At 35.0% G+C, this 22250-nt stretch overlaps 1 protein-coding gene across 1 annotated transcript; it reads left to right on the top strand.

Moving 5' to 3' along the window:
• The first annotated feature begins 373 nt into the window (after positions 1 to 373).
• LOC121390087 (translocation protein SEC62-like) lies at positions 374 to 18938 on the top strand. The gene is made up of 9 exons (XM_041521801.1): positions 374 to 506; positions 5177 to 5288; positions 5726 to 5831; positions 6869 to 6998; positions 7754 to 7852; positions 8459 to 8536; positions 10461 to 10521; positions 14061 to 14180; positions 14716 to 18938. The coding sequence occupies exons 1-9, from the start codon at positions 468 to 470 to the stop codon at positions 15108 to 15110; spliced, it is 1140 nt and encodes a 379-aa protein (XP_041377735.1). The 5' UTR covers positions 374 to 467; the 3' UTR covers positions 15111 to 18938.
• The last annotated feature ends 3312 nt before the right edge of the window (positions 18939 to 22250 follow it).

Raw genomic sequence — 22250 nt, 5'->3', positions numbered from 1 at the left:
GCAAAAAAATTAATAAATTAGATTTTGCCACCCCATAAAATTTGACGCCGTAGACCTGGGTCTAGTCAGCTTGAACACTAATAGGACTCTTAACTGCATAGCATTGTTTTCTACCCACCATGTAAGCTACAAACTATATAATATAATATCGATCTATATAGTTAATTTCTAAATGCTTGTATTTTGTATTTTAATATTATACTAGTAAATCTCTTTACGTTTAGTTAACAATGTGGAATGTATACATGTTATAAAGTTTATCTTATCGTATATCCAGATAAATTTAAATCTGGCTTTGGAAAATGGAGTTAAAGGCAGGTGGATCACACTGGACATATTCGAACTAACAATCACAACAACAATGTATTTGACACTTCGACTGGTATTGTGTTCATAATTGTTAATGTCACGTTCACTACACTAAAAGAGCGCATCAGACTTAAATTATCAGTTTATAAAGCCACGTAATGGCCGAAAGAAAGAAATCTCGAAAGAAGGTTGATGAGGTAAACATTGTGAAACTGGCGTTATGCATAATAATTTTAGTATGCACATAAATATTTTAACATAGTATTTCAGAAGAAAATATATTTCACAGTTATGCCTCTGTCCTGTTGCGTCAAATAGTGACAACAACCTGTCCAATTTCACATTTGCAGACTGAATATCCAAATATTTAAATCTCAGTCTGGCAGCTTTAAGTTTAACTTTTTGGAGGACTGTTTAACGATCATTTCACCTTCAGCTAACAACACTGTTAATGCAGTTTTGGGTGAGAGCTTTAATATTTTTTATCGCTATGGGAAAACCCCCAATAAAGACTACATTTATGATTTAATGGTTTTTAGTATCACTGATTAAAAATAAAAATCATCAGTTTCTAGTCATTTCATACCATAGTTATTTCACACCTAATTTGGTCATTTCGTACCATTGCTAAACTTCCGTACCATCATTAAAACTAGGGACCGCGGACACTTTTCAAATATGACAAGAATGATATTGATTTTTTGCTATACTGAAGAAATACCTTTGAAAGAATAAAAAAAATTCAATTAGCCCTGACCTCCAAAATAAAACATTTGTAATCAGGGTAGGTAACTCCGTTTTGCAAAAAAAAAAAAAAACTCCAAAAAGTTTGGCACACTCAAAATTGTAGGAATGTATTCATTATTTTCAAATAAAATACCTTCAGTACCATTAATATAATCAGTATAATCGACTAATTGGTCATTATAGTACCCAGCCACCCCCAAAAAGGGTTCAACATAAGAAAACGGCCATTTTTGTTGCAAACATATATCATACATGTGGAATGTTACTTTTGAATGTAATAAAACTCATTTGTGCATTACAAATGAACATTACCATCATCGTCATGTGCTACATATAACTCCTCATTCGTTACACACATTATCACAGCATTCAATTGTACAGAGTAAAGAGCATCAGCGGCCATGGAAAAAGTGATATACAGGTCAATATGTAAGAAGACAAAATGTGTACCATTAATGTTGTATCTCTGTCTAAATGTCAACTTGTGTGTGTGTTATATGAGAGATAGAGAGACAGTGAAAGAGGGGAAGAGAGGAAAAGGACAGAGCAAGAGAGGTAACAGATGTATGTGTTAGGTTTTGGGAAATCGAGTTTCTTCATAATTACAAAATTTGTAATAATTAGAGAGAATGCTTCATTGTTTGTATGGTTTTTGATTTTTTAAAAATAAGTTAGTGGCATTAATTTTTTTTACATCACCCATGCTGTGTTATTGAGACAATTATATACACATTTAGTGCTGTCATTGTCAAAGGTGTGCAAACGGTGGTTTAATTGGTGAAACGAAAAGTCGTAGAACACATGGTTAGGATTTTAAAGGTTTTTTTGACACATTAAGTATAATGTCAAAGTTGACATTTTTACCTGGGTACCACTTTAATTGATTACAGTCAATGCTCCACAACTGGTGTAACAAAGGCTGTGGTGTGTACTATCTTGTCAGTGGGATGGTGCATATAAAAGATCCCTTGATGCTAATCAAAAAAAGAGTAGCCCATGAAGTGGCGACAGCGGGTTTCCTCTCACAATATCTGTGTGGTTCTTAACCATATGTCTGATGCCATATAACCGTAAATAAAATGTTTTGAGTGTGTCATTAAATAAAACATTTCCTTCCTTCCACTTTAATAGTAATAATAGGGCCTACTAATATTAATAGTTGATATTTTGACTTGACATTTTTTCCAGTGACATTTTGTCCTACATCCGTTAATTATAAAGATGTGGTTATAGGGATTATTTTTATGTGATTCCCTAACAACAGATGTGTCAGGGCCACAATAAATGTATTCATAATAACAAATCATTGAAAATGTAAACAAATATCTGCCATCTTGGATTGTAGTAAACAGACAAACAGGAAAATGTTGTTAACGGGCGATCACAGTTATACAATAAACCAAAACATCTAAATTTTGTCATGTACTGCAAGAGTAATAAATTAAATTTAATTACCTCACAAAAATAAATACTTGCAATAATGTCAACAACACTATTTTGCAATAATTAAATGCGATATCGCTACTTTGACACTGAATAAAACGTAAAGTGGCAAGTAACACGAGTTCTATATTTGTTATAAAGTTTTATCAATGTATTTTATACCTGTTACAAGTACTGGTATTCTTCCAATATTAAACAATAAATGTTTTATAGACGTTAACTAACATGTGCTTTTCAAACCTTGCATTCGGCAATGGTGTAACGTTTGTGAGTGGCGCTACCAGTCTTCCGGTGCGGTCTCTATTAAAACTCATTTTGTACCATTACATAACATACTTACATAGGCATTAATATAGGCCAGTGGCCTGTTTGCCAATTCATTTCTTTTGTGTAATAAATATTGTTTAAACCAACAAAATTTATCTTGCTTCATATCTTGCCAATATAATAATATAGTGCAGTCCATATGGTTTGATGCGAGCAATTGCTTCCGCTCGCATATACTTATGCAAAACTGTTTCCACGTGGGCGAAAAAATACTCGCCTCATCACACGCCGATATTAATATATTTATTCAAAATTACTGTGGATTGTTACACTGGGAACAATTGCTCTCCTACGTAATTTTAGGATCTGTTTCTTGCTCACCATCGATTTTCGAACCACTGATAGTAATTGCAGGGTAAATCAGGGCTTCTAGGTTATGATAGCCCCACTCTCATGGCTAGTGATATTCAGTGTTGGGCTACTAAGTATCTACTATTGCCATGCTCGACGCAGGGCTGCTCTGGGTGATCAGAACATTTCGCCAAATTATCTCAAAAATGCAAAACCTATAGCTATTTTCCAACAAAATATGATTTTTTTTTTTTTTTTTAAACCGCCAAATTAAAATAAAATTTGCCATTTGTTCTAAAAATTCACAATTGGCGAATTACGTGAGTGGCAGAGCTAGCATTGCTGACGGCTAGTGAAAATATTTTGTCCGATGTTGCAGTTAAGACTATTTTATAAATTTATGAATATCCTTGCCCTCAACCCAAGTGTTAGTGTTGTTAAGTTCTATTTACCTCTTAGTGTGACATATCCAATTATTAATATTATTTAGTAAAATTGCATATAAACTTAAATTTGGGCTAGTGAATTTTTAATCATGGTTAGTAAATTTAAAAAACCACTGATCCCATGGCTAGTGGATTTCATAAACATTCTAGAAGCCCATATGAATTGTTCGGTTACTAGTCATTTCGTACCAAAGTCATTTCGTACCGTAGTTTATGGCCGTTTTTTACCATAGTGTTTTGGTTATTTCGTACCTACTTTTTACCATCCCGTACCATAATGTTTGGTCATTTCGTACCATAGTGGTTTCGTACTCTGTATCTTATTTTTGTCATGGTATGCCACTTCTTATTTTTATAGTTGACGAATAAACGTTGACGTGTAAATATACCTTGTAAAGTGAGCAAAGGTTTAAATGAACATATGTATATTGCCACTGAGGATCATTTCATATGATACGAGACTTGCCCCCCGCCCCGTGTAACGGGCTGACAATCGTAGACACAAATTAAGGTCGCGATGGTAGGTATTTATGGCGATAGTAGTGCTAAGATCGCGTCGTGGAACCGGGGCCCTGGTGTATTGGGTTTTTTTTTTTTTTATGTTAACACAAAAAAAGTTAAAATTTTAAACAGTAATTTTTATAGTTTCCTTGATTCAGTTTATGTTGTTTTGTTATTTTTCACAGAACTTTACAGAATTCTTCAAAAAAGGTTATTTATTTTAACATCAAATGTTGAATCCTTCTCACACTCATTTTTTAAAAACATAGCTTAGGGCTTAATGCACAAGTTTTATTTCACTTGTTGCTGGCTTATAAATGACATATATTAATTCACCAAATCTCTTCATCCACTCGCCACAGTTTTACCTAGAATATATAATTTTATAAAATAAATGTATTGCAACATCCCCAGTATTCGACCACTTCAGAAAGACAAAAAATAAATCCAAATTTTGTTTTTGATTATAATATTTTGTACTAGCTCGCCAATTGGCTACTACTTTTTGACAAATAGTCACCTGTAAACTATAGTTACTAGAAAATGTGAGTGTTTTATGCACCATTTCAAGCCTTGTAGTTAGACCTATTTGCTAATAAAAGGTTTTTAAAAATGCATGGCACCCATCTATTACCTGGTCATTGACTATGGTACATAATAACTTTTTACAGTGGTACGAAATGACCATGGTAAAAATAACTTTTCACAATGGTATGAAAGGAATATGGTACAAAAGGACTAGGATTCAAATCCTCAATCTCCAAATCGTCTGATTTGTTAGGTTTTGTGCAAAAGTTAAACATTCCAATCCATGTAGTTTCACATAATTTTAAATTATGATATTCAAACAATTAGTTGAAAAATTTATATTAGTAGTAGTAAAGTCGTTAAAATATTTAGAATGGACCAGAATTTATATGTAGTACCATCAGTGTCTCAACTTCGGGTTAAATTACGAAATAGCTGTGCAAACAGCCACATGTTTTTAGTATTTGTGTGTCGGACTGGAAAATAGGGTCAGCGGCTTTAAAATTAATATTTATCTGATAATGAAACTGAAAGTAGATTTCTTCATTGTCTAACACCTATACCTTTTGTTTTGTTTATTTAAGGTGGAGCCTGACAAGCCAACCAAAGAAGAATATGCAGTTGCAAAGTTCCTCCGCTTCAACTGTCCTGTTCGTGACGGCAAGCTGGTCGGCATGGAAGTTAAGTGCTTCTTTGGTACGTATTGGCTAAAATATCAGCACCATGCTGCCCTGAGATTAAACAAGCCTTTTTCAGTAATTAATTCTAAAATTGACTTTATAAAACACCTGAAAAAGTATTATTAATTAATAAAATATGCCTTTTATATCTTTTACCATTCATTTATTAAAGCAAGCACATAAATTACATTTATGTTTATTTCAATTAATGTTTGTGTATTTTTAATGAAAAACAAGTGCCCCGAAAATGGTCAAAATGCCCCAAAGGTGTTTGGTCTACCATGCCATGTCTAATTTCTAGGGAAATCACTAAAGTATGTATTCTAAAATAATTTTAAATGAAGGCTATAATATGTATGATTATCATGCTGCCTAAATCTGAAGACAAAGTGATTTGGTAGACTTGTAAATTCAGAGCACATGCACCTGATACATTATGATTTTCATTTCTAGCAAGCAAAGCTGTCGACACACTGCTCGAATCCAAGTGGTCTTCCGCCAAGATGAAGAAGGATGCTTTGTTCACAACTCGTGCATCGTGTGTTACGTACTGCAACAGGTGAGTTAGAGGTCATCTCGAAGTATGAATATTAACTCTTCGCCACATGGTAAATTGGGGTGAAATGTCAGGAAGGAAATATTTTATTTAACGATGCACTCAACACATTTTATTTACGGTAAATATGACGTCAGACATATGGTTAAGGACCACACATATATAGAGAGGAAACCAGCTGTCACCACTTCATAGGCTACTCTTTTCAATTAGCAGCCAGGAATCTTTTATTTGCACCATCCCATGGAGATTATTTTTTCGAAATGGTGCCGTGCGAGCTGTGATGAAAAGTTTCAAGTGGAATTTGTTTTTAAATTAATTTTCTGCTTACCGGAAACCTTCCAGGTGAGAATGGAGAGGAGCAAGAATGATCACTCACTTGTTCTGTCAAAGACTGATACCAAAACAGAAGGAAGGACACACTCAACACATTTTATTTACAGTTATATGGTATCAAACATATGGTTATAGACCACACAAATAATGAGAGAGGAAACCCGCTGTCGCCAATTCATGGGCTACTCTTTTCGATTAGCAGCAAGGGATCTTTTATATGCACCATCCCACAGACAGGATAGCACATACCACAGCATTTGATGTACCAGTCGTGGAGCACTGGCTGGATCAAGAAATAGCCCAATGGGCTACACCGAAAGAGATCGATCCCAAACCGACTGTGCATCAAGTGAGCGCTTTACCACTGGGCTACATCTCATCCCTCTTCAGTCAGGTGCATGGTTTCGTCTGTACCATCAGCATTTTGTTGTTTTGGAGTGGGATTTTTAGTGTTTTGACATTACTGTCAGTGTCAAAATATAACGGTCTTCCAGTAAAAGGCAGAAGCTTTTGTTTTTCATGGGCTCATTTTAGGAGCTGTGCTTAATAGGCTGAAATACCAGGCTTGCCTTTCAGGCCGTAGGGTGACTATTGCAGGGTTAAAGAGTGTTCACAATATAATGTACATCTAGGTTTCAGAAAAGCACCATGAATATGAGCTTTCAAAAAAGTTGTTAAGTCGTGTAATATTTTAATGATTGCAGACTGTTACAGAAAGGGTTGTTCCACAGAGCAGAGAAAGTGGAAAGAAAGAAAGACCGAGATAAGAGTAAGAAAAAGAAGAAACTGAAGGAAGGAGAGAAGGAAGAGGAGAGTAACAATGAAGATGTGAAGGTATGAAATATGAACATTTAGGCATGTGTACAGGAATTTTGGCAGGGGGGGGGGGGGGGGGGGGGTCTAGACTGGCAAGCAAAATGTATAGGTTCAGGAGACATGTTTTCCAGGAATTGTATTGAAAAAAACATTGCTTCAGCAGGGAGGGTTTCGACCTCCCTTTGGCACATGCACCTAAACTTGTTTTACTTGCCAGAGAAGTGTGGGTTCTTTCTTTCTGTCTGTCTGTCTAGATCCAGAAATCGTGACGGAAAATTTCACTCCACTTTCCCCGAAAGATTTAATTCCTGTAAAGTTGCTTAGACCACCACAAACAGTTCATTTATACTAGCACATTTACACCAGCACAGTTACACCAGCACATTTATACCAGCACATTTACACCAGCACAGTTGAAGTTAAAATTTAGTTTTCTTTAATGACACCACTAGAGCACATTAATTAATTAATAATTGGCTATTAGATGTCGAACATTTTATCATTCTGACACAAATTCTTGGACGAAACATGCTAAATTTCCCCCATTAGCTTCTAGTACAAGCTAAGAAAAATAGTTATTTGCATTAGATCTAGATACTGTGTACAATTGTGTGTAGAAGGATAACTCTTCTGGTAAGACAACATGGAAATAATATAAAGCATACTACATGTATAATCTGAATTTATTTCATTTGTAAAACAACATTGCTATTCTCTTTTTAGTGTTGTGTGATTTTAACATAAATGTAACACATTATTTTCTTGTCACCTAGGAAAAGAAAACCAAAAAAGATAAAAAGTCTAAAAAGGAAACAGATGGAGAGAAAGTTGAAGAAGAGGAAAAGAAGGATGATGGAGAGAAGAAAGAAAAGGTGAAACCATATGTGTTTAGAGGATATGTCATGTTTGTTTTTTGTATCTAATGTGATTCATATATTATCGAGTAAAGTATATAGTCATATTACATGGGTGGCACTTGCACAATTTTCAAAGCCAAATTTTTTTTAAAGGACATTCTGAGTTTGCATCAACTTTACGGTGTTAACAACTAACATGGCCTTTTTAATGATTGTAATTACATATCAAATATATTTTTCTGCATAAAATATTAGTGGCTGTATATTAATCGTGTTTTTGATCATTCTAATATTTTTACTAGGTTAAATTTCATTTCATTTACTAAAATATTATTTTTTCATACATACAAAGTTTGGGATCCTTACAAATATTAAGACGACCAGAAACACATTGAATGTACAGACATTGATATTCTAAACAAGAAAATATATTTACTCTGTAAGTTTAATCGTAGAAATATTTTATTAGTCGGAAACATCTTACAATGCAGCAAACTCAGGAATGTCCCTTTAACTTTAACTGTACTCTAGGTGTCAAGTCACATTTCGGAAATCCCACAGCTAATGTTCCAAAGTCTGTACGCTAGGTTTTTAGTCATACTAATATCTGTTTTCTTGTAGTCCGAAGAGAAGAAGAAGAAAGGGAAGAGGTTGAAGCTCAGTATGCACGACGATCAACGCTTTGTTGATGGTGAAGAGGTACGTTTTATTTCTTTTCAACATCACCTGTCGTCATAACTAGTGTAGTCCCTACGGTTAGTAGACTGGTCTCAGGAAAAAAAAAAAGGAAGTTATGTGACCGGAACAGGAAGGGGTACACAGTAGAAGAATTCAGGCCAATCCCATTGGCTGTTGGGATGTTCAGACCAGTCTACTAACCGTAGGGAATATGCACTAGTTATGAGGACAGGAGATGTATCTATAAAAGAGAAAACACTCCCAAGTTTTCTCCAATCCAAGGGTTTTCAGTGTTCTTATGGACTGGGTAGGAAGTTCGTTGAGTTCAAAGTGGACAGTTAAAGAAAGTAGATGGTGATTTACTGAAAAAGTCAACATCAGTCGATGTCACTGATAAACGTAGCTGTTTATTAGTCCCGTAATGGGACTATAATTTTTGTTTCTGTCCTTCAGTCTGTCTATCTGTCCCATATATATATATATTTAACATATAATATCCTACATTTTCAGTGCAATCAAAGTATGTGATATTTTTCAGATCACATACTTTAAGAATTTGATAACTTTGCAAATTAGATGTAAATTAGTCGAGGTCTCGGCACTAGGTTTATTGACATTTAAGCAAACGTACTTGAGTGACACTCCATGATTGACGTATGCATTCATAGTCATCAAATAAAAACATTTCAATGGCAATTTGACACCGAAAGCTGTCCAGCGTTCAGAAAACTCAAAACGTTAGGCATAACTTTATTTTGATGTAAGGACATCCAAAATGACGTCATTCAAGTTTGACGTCATTTCCATTCAAAAATACACATATTCTTACGTCATTTGAATATCTAGTAATGGCGGACTGGAATTAAAGTTGCGTATACAGTTTACAAAAACGTGTTGTATTAAGCTTGAGCTTATATGATAAAGATATTATTACCCTTGTGTATTTCGGTATCATCAATATCATATTTTTATTCCTAATATATGATATTGACGATACCGAAAAACACTGGTAATAACCTCTATTTATATATATATATACATGCATGCATATATGTATATATATATATATACAATTTTATTTTTTTGCAGTGCCTCAAGATATTCAGCTGAAATATTTTTACAGAGTTACAGAACACATTTGACTTTCATAGAAATTTACCAATATATAACAGTTATGGCCCTTGAACTTAGGAGATACAATTATTTGTTTTCCAGACTTTTTTTCGCAATGACTCGAGATATTGAGCTGAAATTTGTTTTGCTGTAGCTTTACCATATAGAGTTATAGATCAAGCTTGACTTTCATGAGGATGGGCCTATTTTTGACAGAGTTATGGCTCATAAACGTTTAAGATATGAACATTTGTTGAGCCCCAGTGAAGGGGGGGGGGGGGTGTTATATATTTCTTTAGCAGTACTCTCAGAATGTTTGTTACTTGATTGAAACATATTTTATTGCTTTTTAAAGAACAGATGAATTAGGCACAAGTTATACAACTTAGTAGGCTTTCTCCATAATACATACACATTACGACTAATATATTTTTGCAATTTAAATATGAACACAAATAAATATTATTGAAAAAGAGAAAGAATCAAGAAAACAGAAAAAAGATGCGATAAAGTTTACTATGTGTTCTATAATTAGACAGCAGGTTTGCTAAAGGAAAACACAAACACGGCATCGCAATGAATATGTAATGGCTACAAAAATAATAATAGCAATTAAAATAAATAAATAATAATAATTTTAAAGATCCATACTTTATTTACTAATTAAGGGAAATGTTACTTTTAATAAAACAAAACAAACTAATTAAAAAAATAACAACTAAACTATTTTGAAATTTTGTGGCTGTATTTCGAGTTTAATTTTATTTTCATAGCTCAAATGTTCTGCAATGTTTGGAACATACTATTAATGATGTAATTTTGTTTGTTTCAGATTTACGTCTGGATTTACGACCCCGTGCCTCTGAAGACGTTTCTCATTGGATTGCTTATGGGTAATTTGTGATGTCTGTTAACCTTGGCTATGTTCACTCATCTGCGTTATCACAGGGGTGGGATGTAGCCCAGTGGTAACGTGATTAGTCTCTGAAGACGTTTCTCATTGGTTTGCTTATGGGTAATTTGTGATGTCTGTTAACCTTGGCTATGTTCACTCATCTGCGTTATCACAGGGGTGGGATGTAGCCCAGTGGTAACGTGATTAGTCTCTGAAGACGTTTCTCATTGGTTTGCTTATGGGTAATTTGTGATGTCTGTTAACCTTGGCTATGTTCACTCATCTGCGTTATCACAGGGGTGGGATGTAGCCCAGTGGTAACGTGATTAGTCTCTGAAGACGTTTCTCATTGGTTTGCTTATGGGTAATTTGTGATGTCTGTTAACCTTGGCTATGTTCACTCATCTGCGTTATCACAGGGGTGGGATGTAGCCCAGTGGTAATGCGATTAGTCTCTGAAGACGTTTCTCATTGGTTTGCTTATGGGTAATTTGTGATGTCTGTTAACCGTGGCTATGTTCACTCATCTGCGTTATCACAGGGGTGGGATGTAGCCCAGTGGTAATGCGATTAGTCTCTGAAGACGTTTCTCATTGGTTTGCTTATGGGTAATTTGTGATGTCTGTTAACCTTGGCTATGTTCACTCATCTGCGTTATCACAGGGGTGGGATGTAGCCCAGTGGTAATGCGATTAGTCTAAGGTCCAGGGCTAGCTCTGGGTCTACAAAATGTTTCGCCAAATTATCTTAAAAAAATTGCTGAAACCTACCGTTATTTTAAAGAAACTGTCAATCATTATATAAATTTATTTTGCGAAATTAAAATTAAATTTGCCAGTTGTGCTTAAAATTCGCCATTGGTGAATGGAAGAGCTAGCCCTGAGTCCTATTGGCCCATTTCTCTTTCCAGCTAGTGCACCACAACTGGAAACTCCTCCTTATCTTTCATCTTCTATCGCTGTCCACCTCTACATCCCAGTCCTTAGTCTCTCCAACCACGACATGTGCTTGTCTCTTGTGGTTATATATGTCACGCACCTGCTATTCCCCATCAGCTTTTAGCTGTGGGCTTAGTCTGACTTCTTCAGGGAGTGTTCAGTAATTACTTCTGGCCTTGTTAAGAGGCTCTTGCAACCACCTACTATACACCCCAACTACCTGCAGTCATTAGTTAGAGTCATGGGTCAGACCAACTTTATTAGCAGCAGAGGTGGAGAATGCCAAGTGAGTGCAGGAAATACACATACACTGCACCCGTGTAGGAAGTTGACATAGGTAGGCGATGGTGTGGACAGCTCAGAAGACAGATTCGGAGGAAACTCACAGAAAGGGTCGAAACAGATTGAAATCGTAGGAGAAACTGGAAAGTTTTTGATAGGGTGATAGATGACAAGGATGAATAAATGTGTGAGCCAGCTTTGACGGGATTTGAACCACTGTCGTCAGCTTGATTGTCCAGCAGCTTATCCACTAGACCACAGAGCCCACAACTGTTTGTCTGTGGGATGCAGCATATAAAAAGATACCTTGTTGGTAATCAAAAAAGAGTAGCTTATGGAATGGTGGTAGTGGGTTTTCTCTCGTTATCTATGTAATCATTTATCATATGTACAATGTCACACAACTTAATAAAATGTGTGGAGTTTGTTGTTAAATAAAATGTTTCTCTTTTCTTTCTTTGTGCATTATGACAAACAACAGACTGTACATCAGTTTTATTCAAATTGTTCTCCTTTTTTTTCAAGTTATATCATGCAACGTCAACACATTTTAAACTGCAGCTATTTTCTGTCTAACATACATGTAGTTATTTTGACATGCCTCAAGTATTTAACACATGGTTACTTCGACTCCCGTCAAACTAGGTAATCTGCAGCCACCAAATATGCATAGGCTACTCCTACTGAAAAACAGCAAGTGATCTTTTATATGCACAGATTAAGTGACCAACTAATCCAAGTACATATTCCATAATCATTTCATTTTCTTATTTCAATTTATTTTCGTGCTCATATCCAGTTCAGGTTCAAGCATGCTGTGGGTTGGAGCCGGTACCAGGCTGCGAAACCTGTACCTACCAGCCTTACATCCGATGGCTTAACCACTGCGCCACCGAGGCCAGTATTCCATAATTAAGAAGAACCAAGACCAATGCAGAGTTACTTCCCTTCAAATTCTGTACTTCTTTGTGAACTAAAAAATAAGATCATTGTTTGTTTCATAAAGACCATTGACATTGATATTAGTAAGACAATAAGTTTATTAAACCAATAGTGTGCTTGTAGTTTGCATAGTAAATAATATAAAAATGATAATATGACGCAGGGGTCGAAATTGGCTAAATTTCCTTCCGTTTATTCGGTCTGGCAAGCTACAAATTATGCTGGGCTGAATCAAACCCTGCTGGACCAAGCATGATTCTACATTATAATCATAATCATAGCTGCCTGTCCACAAAACGATCTTAGCGTTAAGACCACCTTAAGTGCATGGGGCGAGACGTAGCCCAGTGGTAAAGCACTCACTTGATGCACTGTCGGTTTGGGATCGATCCTCGTCGGTGGGTCCATTGGGCTATTTCTCGTTCCAGCCAGTGCACCACGACTGGTACACCAAAGGCCATGGTATGTGCTATCCTGTCTATGGGATGGTGCATATAAAAGATACCTTGCTGCTAATCGAAAAGAGTAGCCCATGAAGTGGCGACAGCGGGTTTCTTCCCTCAATATCTTTGTGGTCCTTAACCATATGTCTGACGCCATATAACCGTAAATAGAATGTGTTGAGTGCGTCGTTAAATAAAACATTTCCTTTCTTCCTTCCTTAAGTGCATATGTTAGCTGTGCAGTTATAGTGATCTTAGGACTAAGATCGCTTTGTGGAACGGGGCCCAGGACACTGTTTTATACAGATAATAACAAAGTAAATACCCAGTAATGATAAAGAAGCTGTCACTGTTACATTTTGAAACAGCTTTCTGCGGAGGCACTGATGAATTTCCGTCGCAAATTTCGAGGATTGAGCTCATAACTCGTAAATTTTCAGAGCACAATGTACATGTAATTGGTTGTTTTGTGTGTGAAACCTCCCAAAACGTGACCCTCTGTAAACCAGGGGCCTAATTCACTAAACTCTCGCAACTTTGCAATCTTGCAGTGCAATGCTAAAAGACTTGCAAAGAGTATGCTTTGTTGTCTAGCAGAGTCTAAGAATTAGGCCCCAGAATTCCTTTAAAACGAGAATGTTTTCATGGTCCCTTTTTAAGTATCATTATATAAGAGAACCTCTGTAAAACCTCTGTAAACCGGATACCTCTTAAAACTAGACTTTTTATTTGGTACCATGGGTGTCTGGATTAGAGGAGGTTTACTGTATTTTCCAGTGTCTCATCCGTGTTAACCGTTGTTTGTTTTCTTTGTTTGGTGCAATCTTGCTTGTTTTGTGGTCTCAATAGGACTCTGTTTGTTTTTGCCTGTATTCCAGGTGTTTTCCTATTTTCAGTGTCTCACCCTTGTTAACCCTTGTTTGTTTTTGCAGTGTTTGGTGCAATAGGACTCTGCCTGTTTCCTCTGTGGCCGGAAGAGGTTCGTATTGGCGTCTACTACATCAGTTTGGCTGCTGCTGGATTCGTGGGCTTCATACTATCTCTTGTTGTTGGTAAGTGTCAGTCTTCAAATTGCACTTGGATAAACAGAATCTTATCACTGTTAGAGACAGGGAAATCTCAACCATATTAATCTGGATTAAACTGTCTGAAACACGGTGGTAACGTGGGCTTTGTATTATCTTTTGTTGTTGGTAAGTGTCGGTCTTCAGATTACACTTTGGTAAACAGAATCTTATCTTTTGTGTCTGTTTCGTAAAATCAGTACCACTTACACGCGGATGTAATAAATGTTTTTATTATTGTTGTTATATTTTTGTATGAATAACAAGGACCATCTCGAAATGTTTCAACCAAAACTAGAAGGAGATGACGAAATGACGTCATATTTCACATGCAAAGTCTGAGCTAGGACTGGGGGAAGCAATTTCATGTTAAGATTTCGATTCCTAAATGTACGTCATTACACTTGTTATTACATGTGTGTGGGTTTTATTAACTCGGTCATGTTGAACCATGTGGATAACAAAACCCCATTATTATATCACTTCTACCTCCAATACTGATAAATTAATATTTTGTTTGCAGTTCGTCTTGTTCTGTTCTGTATCATTTGGGTTTTCACACTTGGAAAGCATCACTTCTGGTTGTTACCGAACCTGACCGAAGATGTGGGATTTTTCGATTCGTTCAAGCCCCTGTACAAACATGATTTACGTAAAGACGCACAGATCTCAACAGATAAGAAGGACAAAATCGAGGATGGTGCTAAAGGGGACAAAGGTTTGAAGGATGAACAGGATGGAAAGAGTGGTGAAAAGGAAGAGTTAGAAGGAAGTGCTGGGGCTCAGGAGAATGGTGAAAATGGAGTGAATGGTGAATTTGAAATTGTTGAAAAAGACGATTTGGAAGAAGAAACGGGTGAGGAGGAGGAGGAAGAAAGAAGTGGTAGCGAGGAAGAAACTGAAACCAAAGAAGGATAAATAAAGGTTGTTTTGGGTTTGTTTTTGGGGGTTTTTTTAAAAATAAATGTTGATTCCTTCACTGTTATTTCGTGTATGTTAGCAAATTGTACTAAGTATGAAAATTTAAAAAACCACATGGAATCTCAATGATGGTGTATTAGTTTTATTGAACGTTACACGTTTTAAACATTTCTCTCAGAATTTCTTCCTTCAGTGTTGTTGAAGAATCTTAACAAAGATGTTTTAATTTATTTTAGACTATTGAGAATTCTCGTCCTTTATGTGATGTAATCACTTAGTCAAAGTTAGGGGTTTTGATAAATGTATAGACTAATTTTTAAGTTTTAAACAATGCAGGAATAGATGATAAAGTTACTTAAATTTTGTTGTTGGGTTTTGAAAATGGGGAATTAGTGAAAATGAATTGATTCACACGTTTTGGGATTTTTAAGTCATGTTTTTGATCTTTTAATTCTCAGTTATCCATTTGTTCAATACAGGTTTTGACTGTTATTCCAACCATATACAAAATAATTGACTTGATCATCTCTCTGGGGCAACAGAAAACAGTGGTTAGACAATTAGATCAATTGACTCCCAATTTGTTTATTGTAACAGTAAAAAAATTCTAAGTAGAGCAGATTAAAACTTTTGTATTTTATTTGAGACATACAGTCGTAAATCATAATTATTGTCAAGGTCAGATACCCTGAATGGCTAAGTGATAAAACAAGGGTTAGACAAATCCACTAAACCCGGCTAGTTTAATTTTTGGTCTGGGCTAGTGGAAATTGTCAACTGTATTACCGTAATACATAAGGCACCAGTCAAAACCTCTGTGAGAGCTAGTGACTTTTTCAAATATTTGTCGAACACTGATAAAACCAAATTTTTCCTCTTTTTTCTTCTTTTTTTGTCATCAATAAATGCAACATGTTAACCACATCCATTGTAGTAGAATTCAGAATTTTAGTGCTTCCCAGAAACGGTCATTTAAGTATTATTCATAATTGTTTTTTTCTTTTCTTTTCTTTTTTTTAATGAAAAGCTCACAATAACTGTTTATATTTTAAGATCTTGGAAGGTGTTTGGAATTTCTTGTTCCTGGTTAATTTTCATCTGCTGCTCTTGAACTAAGAATTTGTCACCTACAGCAATTTTGAAATATTTTTGCCTGAGCAATTTTGACTTTGCCAACAGCAGTTTTAAACCTGTCCTTTCACAACAAATATAAAGTCCAGAAATTTTATCCATTCAACCAACTGCAATACTTTTTGACAAAATTGCTCAATAATCAGATAAAGTTTGTTTAAAACACCATATATCTTTTTATTTGTAAATAATACTATGTATGTGCATCTCCTGAATTTAATTTATTAAGTATTATAGATTAATCAGTTTATGACCAAATAATGTTCATGTGTGTCTCCTGAATGTAATATACTATGTGACAAAAGAAATGCAGAGTGCACATTTTAAGAAATAAAATAGTTGCTTTAGGAAGTGATATCAAATAGACACAGGAAGAACACTGATATCATGTAATTTTAAGTTGGCTATTTCTCGTTCCAGCCAGTGCACCACAACTGGTATATAAATCAAATGTCGTGGTATGTGCTATCCTGTCTGTGGGATAATGCATATAAAAGATCCCTTGCTACTAATGAAAAAATGTAGTGGGTTTCCTCTCTTAAGTCTATATGTCAAAATTACCAAATGTTTGACATCAGTGTGCTCTAGTGGTGTCGTTAAACGAAACCAACTTTAAGTTCATTGTTATGATACAATTACCATGTACACTATTGCATTCATATGATCGAACCTCGCGGTTTAAGGGGAGATATCACTCTCACTCCCTGTCACTCCCCTGAGATTAGGTCAAGGAGGGTAACTTTACATGGTATCGATAGAGTAATATCTTAAATGGCTCCTCGTGATCCTAAGTTAAGCCTCACGTTAAGTGAGCAATTAATCACTCCCCTCAATTTTTCTCACATCTAGGTGTGGTGTTCATGTATGCTATTTGTATTTACTGGTGTTTTTCTTTTGTTGCTCAGTATATATGCTGAAATACTGTACACTAAACAATTCAGTACCAGGTGATTTGCTTGTACACATCGAATACAGTCGAATCCACTTTATTGCATAAATCGGTTATTTGCATATTATTTGTAACAATGTAAAATTAAAAAATATTTGATCTTACAACATTTATATTGTTATTTTATTTGTTATTATTTTTAAATACATGTATAAAGAAATGAAATGCATACATGTATCGGCATTCAGACAATGTTCTGCAGTTAAGAGTAAGATAGATTGTCCATAAGGCATTTGTAAAGTTTACTGTTGGTTATAATCTGGAAATGGGGCTCTATCGGATAATCAGTTATACTGGTTATTAGCATAAATTTGACACACACCAGGGCTATGCAATTAAGTGGATTTGACGGTATATGTAGTTGCCAGTGTGTGTAACTGTCATTCTAACATGTATTATGAAATACATTTGTTAATGTGTAAGATGGAAGGCAATTGTATGTATGAAAGAAAAAAGACAGATGATTTTTTTAATCTGTTAAGATCAAAGGCAGTTGTATGTACAGCCACCCAATCTTTGCATTAAACACAGATCCTTAAAACTTACATCTTGGTATCATTTTTAACAGAAACTAAGTGTTATTGTGACTTTTATTTGGTGTTACACCCCCCTTCCCCACCCCTGTCCCCATTGTTTTATTTAACTTGCATTTATTTAATTTTATTTACTTTCAAGTTTCAAAGCAGTGGGATCTAGCTCAGGTGCATAGGGTAAAAGGATCAAATCCCCTTGGTAGACCCATTCTCTGATTGTGTTTTTTCCCATCCCAACCAGTGCTTCACAACTGGTATATCAAAGGAGAATACTCTTGTCATTTTATATCGGGGAAATAGGGATATTTATATCTGATTTCAGTTTTGTTTTATTGGGCTTTTGTTTTTTCCATAAAGATATTTTCACAATGTAGATAGTATTTTGATCTAAATTCTTAAGAAGCACGCTTTGTTCGAGTATAGTATTTAGTGGGGTTTTTTAATTATAACAATTTTATATTTTTTTATTTTTAAATACTATTATATGCATCACATTTTTGTATTTACAGCTCATATTGGTATTTTACCATTCTACAAATACAGGGCGAAATTTACAAAGCCTGTTTTTTTATCTTACACGCATTTAACTCCATACATTTACATGTACAATGCTTAAACACCTGCATTTAAGAAAAACAGGCTTCGTAAACTTTGGCCCACAAAGTTTAAGGCAAATTCCTTTCATCCATCCACTCCTTTCCCATTCAAAAGTATACCTATGAAAGGTATTTTACTTGTGTCACTTTTATTAACACTAAAAGATTGTATATGTACAGTGTATACATGGAATTTAATAGTATATTAAGTGAGGATTTGGTGCTCTGCTTGGGGAATTATATTTTGTTTACAAACTAAAGCCATACATGTAGATGTTCACTTTATTAACTAACCTTCAACCTTTTGGGGTTTTTTTTAATAGTTTTTTGTTTCACACTACAATTAATATTTGAGATAAAAAGTGATGTGTTTAAATAAAGAACAACTGGTTAATGATGTAATAATACTAATTATAATAATAATAATAACATACATTTTATTGCCAAAGAGACGGGATACACATAATACGGTACAAGATCTTAAAGCCGAATTTTAAAGGGACAGACCCTAGTTTCAACCCGTGAAAATTAACACTAAGTTTTGTTAATCTACAAACCTGTAACACATTTGGATAAAGGTACAATTGAGTAAAAGATGAGTCTGTGACTTTAAAATGGTGAAATACTTTCTGAAAATAGACTAACACTTGACTCCATAACATTACGTGCGTTTTTAAAAATATCAGAAATGCATTTTGTGATATTAAAACACCAGGATAACCAAAAACACTTCGAATGTGCGGAAATTGATAATCTAAACCATAAAATCTAAGTAAAGTATGATTTCAGTTATCAAAAACGGCTACAATAATAAAAAATATGCCTTAGTGTTTAAAAACTAGTGTATGTCTCTTTAAGGATGTAGAATGTGCTTTATCCTTTGATGATAACACTAGGAAATACATGTATCTTATTCAGCATGAATAGGATAAAGCCGAAATTGCAAATCCTTAACTGGATATTATTTTTATCCTGTCATCAGGAATTGAGAGGAAAAAACCCCTACTCTTCCTGTTTATTTCAGTTACTTTGTACGACAACCTATGTGTTATGTTAAGTAAAAGGTTTTCTGTCGTATCTGTGGATGTAACAAACACACGAATGTCAGTTCAAAAGTCGTAATCTGCTAGTATATATGGTAATGACGTTGCTTTAATCGGTCATCATAATTGGCTAATAAAAACGGTGATTGCAGAATAAAGTGTATATAGCCGGTTATAAATAATGAACATGTAATGAGTAATGAACATATAATGAATAATGAACATGTAATGAATAATTAAAATGTAATGAATAATTAACATGTAATGAATAATTAATATTATATAGAAGTTTGTAGGTTTTGTAATTGTTGCTATTGCATGTATCTAGTACATGGTGTTAGCAATATTCATTTTGTGAAGTTTAATTTATTTTTTTAAAGTATTATTATTTTTATGTACTGAGCAACAAAAGAAATGTACATCAATTCAAACACCCTGTACATATTCCTAATAGAGTAAATTATTAGATGTAATATGAATTAGAGCAGAAACTCTATTTTTTAAAAGCCCATTAACTTGAAATAAAAATCACAACTTTTCCATCTTCTTCTGTCTTATTTTAATACATGTACATTGTTCCAGCCAGTGCACCACGACTTGTATATCAAAGGCTGTGGTATGTGCTATCCTGTCTGGAATGCGGCATACAAAAGATCCATGCTCCTAATGGAAAAATGTAGCGAGTTTCCTCTAGGACTATATGTCAGAATCACCAAATGTTTGACATTCAATAGCTGGTGATTAATAAATCAATGTGCTCTAGTGGTGTCGTTAAATAAAACAAACCTTATCCTCCCTAAGATTATTTGTCATAATTACCAAATGTTTGACATCCAATAGCCGATTTTTAATGAATCAATGTGCTCTAGTGGTGTCGTTAAATAAAACAAACCTTATCCTCCCTAAGATTATTTGTCATAATTACCAAATGTTTGACATCCAATAGCCAATTTTTAATGAATCAATGTGCTCTAGTGGTGTCGTTAAATAAAACAAACCTTATCCTCCCTAAGATTATTTGTCATAATTACCAAATGTTTGACATCCAATAGCCAATTTTTGATGAATCAATGTGCTCTAGTGGTATCGTTAGACAAAACAAACTTTAAACTCTAGGACTATATGTCAGAATTACCAAATGTTTGACATCCAATAGCCGATGATTAATAAATCAATGTGCTCATATTTTTAAAAATGTCTTCTTGAAACAACATTTTATTAAATATTGTTTTGCAATTGGCGTTTCTTGTGTTGCTTAGTATAGTGTGGGCTTGTAACAGGACTGATCACGTACAGTATGAAGGGGTGAGAAGGGGTGCAGATTGTGAATCATTTATGCCTAGAATACTCATTAAGGTGTCCACACCTCCCCTATGTGATCAGTTTTGGAACTGCCCTTAATATAATTAGTTTTATTTGCACATCTAGTCATTTGTTTTGTGGTTTAGGTTTTTGTTAGATAGTATGCATTAAGTGGTATTGCATGATAATCATTGATTTATTAGTCCAAGTAAAAATTCTGATCTTTCATCTACTTCGAAGAAAAAGAAGAAAAGAAAAGAATTGTATTGGATTTTAAAAGTAATATTTTATTGAATAAATCAAAAGGGGTTGATTAACAGACCAACTAAGATGACAAACTTGAGAGGTGTAGGGGGAGACAACTACAATATATATATTTGTAGGGGAAGGCAACTACTTTATATATTTGTGTGTGTGTCGGGGGGGGGGGGGGGGGGGGGGGGGACTGCAGGGTATATTAATTTGATTTGCAGCTGAGGTGCATTATCTTAAAGTTAGAGGGCCAGTGTCCCCCTCCCCACTTCTAATTCCTGTTGTAGGCAAGGCCTCTTGAACTGGAGCTGTAAAATTGTATTTAATAATCAATTTTATTTTCACATTTATTGTTTTTAATTACATATTATGTATTTATGTGTAAAATTGCCAAAACCATTTCTTTAAAACAAGGCACGAGCCGGTTTATCCTAGTATCTCATGTAGCACGTGCTACAGGCCCTACGGCTACGGTGATGTGTACAGTTATTTTCCCCAGGTCATCCCCCCCCCCCCCCCCCCCTCCCCAAGGTGTTGTTTGTGCTACAGGCCCTGCAGATCCTTAAAACAACCCTGAAACCAGATATTACGAATTGTTCATGGATACCATATCGTGGTGGGTGGGGGTGAATACCACACTAAAACTTTTGGAGGGGTTGAGGTGTAGCTTAGTGGTAGAGCACTTGCCTGTGGTGTGACAGGTCATAGGATCAATTACCAACAATAGACTCGAATTTGTTGGGGGAGGGGGGTGTTGTGTCAAAACCAAATTTTACAACTGGTATATACCAAAGACTGGTATGTACTGTCCTGTAACTGTAAATAAAAGATCCCTTGCTGCTTTTCAATAGAATTAGCCTATGTGGCAACGGTGGATTTTCTTTCGACCAAAATATGTACAGTGAAACTTGCACTAGTGGCCCCCTGTGTTAAACAACCATCTGTGTTAAGAGGCCACATTTTTATTCTTGGTCATCTAATATGGTAAAACTGTCCTGTATTAAGCAACCACCTGCATTAAAAGGCCACTTCTTGACACTATGATGGCTGCTTAATACGGGTTTGCCTGTATATAATACATGCGCATATATAGTGGCTTTAGTATACAAAATGTCCTGTTTTGGAGGCTTTCTTTCTCTCGTTCCTTCTTTTTTTCCCCCAGACCTGCGATCGTTTTGAATGAAGTTGAAGTTCAAAAGTATTAAGTATATGATTCAAATATAAATTTATATATGAGGTAAATGTAATTATAATAAAACCATTTTATGTTTGTTTTTGTGAATCTATAAAGTGATTGTATGCGCAAATGATAATTGTCTAGTGGTTGTTAG

This window comes from Gigantopelta aegis, chromosome 15 (genome assembly GCF_016097555.1).
Source record: "Gigantopelta aegis isolate Gae_Host chromosome 15, Gae_host_genome, whole genome shotgun sequence".
In the NCBI taxonomy this organism is placed as follows: Eukaryota; Metazoa; Mollusca; class Gastropoda; order Neomphalida; family Peltospiridae; genus Gigantopelta; species Gigantopelta aegis.
Note: the sequence above shows the minus strand (reverse complement) of the source record. Positions and strands in the feature narration are given on the sequence as shown.

What these genes read in the sequence shown, in the direction of transcription:
- LOC121390087 (XM_041521801.1), top strand. Translation starts at nt 468, where the DNA reads ATGGCCGAAAGAAAGAAATCTCGAAAGAAGGTTGATGAG. An exon ending in TGTGTTACGTACTGCAACAG is followed by an intron (nt 5,832 to 6,868) that starts GTGAGTTAGAGG and finishes TAATGATTGCAG; the next exon opens with ACTGTTACAGAAAGGGTTGT. An exon ending in CATACTATCTCTTGTTGTTG is followed by an intron (nt 14,181 to 14,715) that starts GTAAGTGTCAGT and finishes TTTTGTTTGCAG; the next exon opens with TTCGTCTTGTTCTGTTCTGT.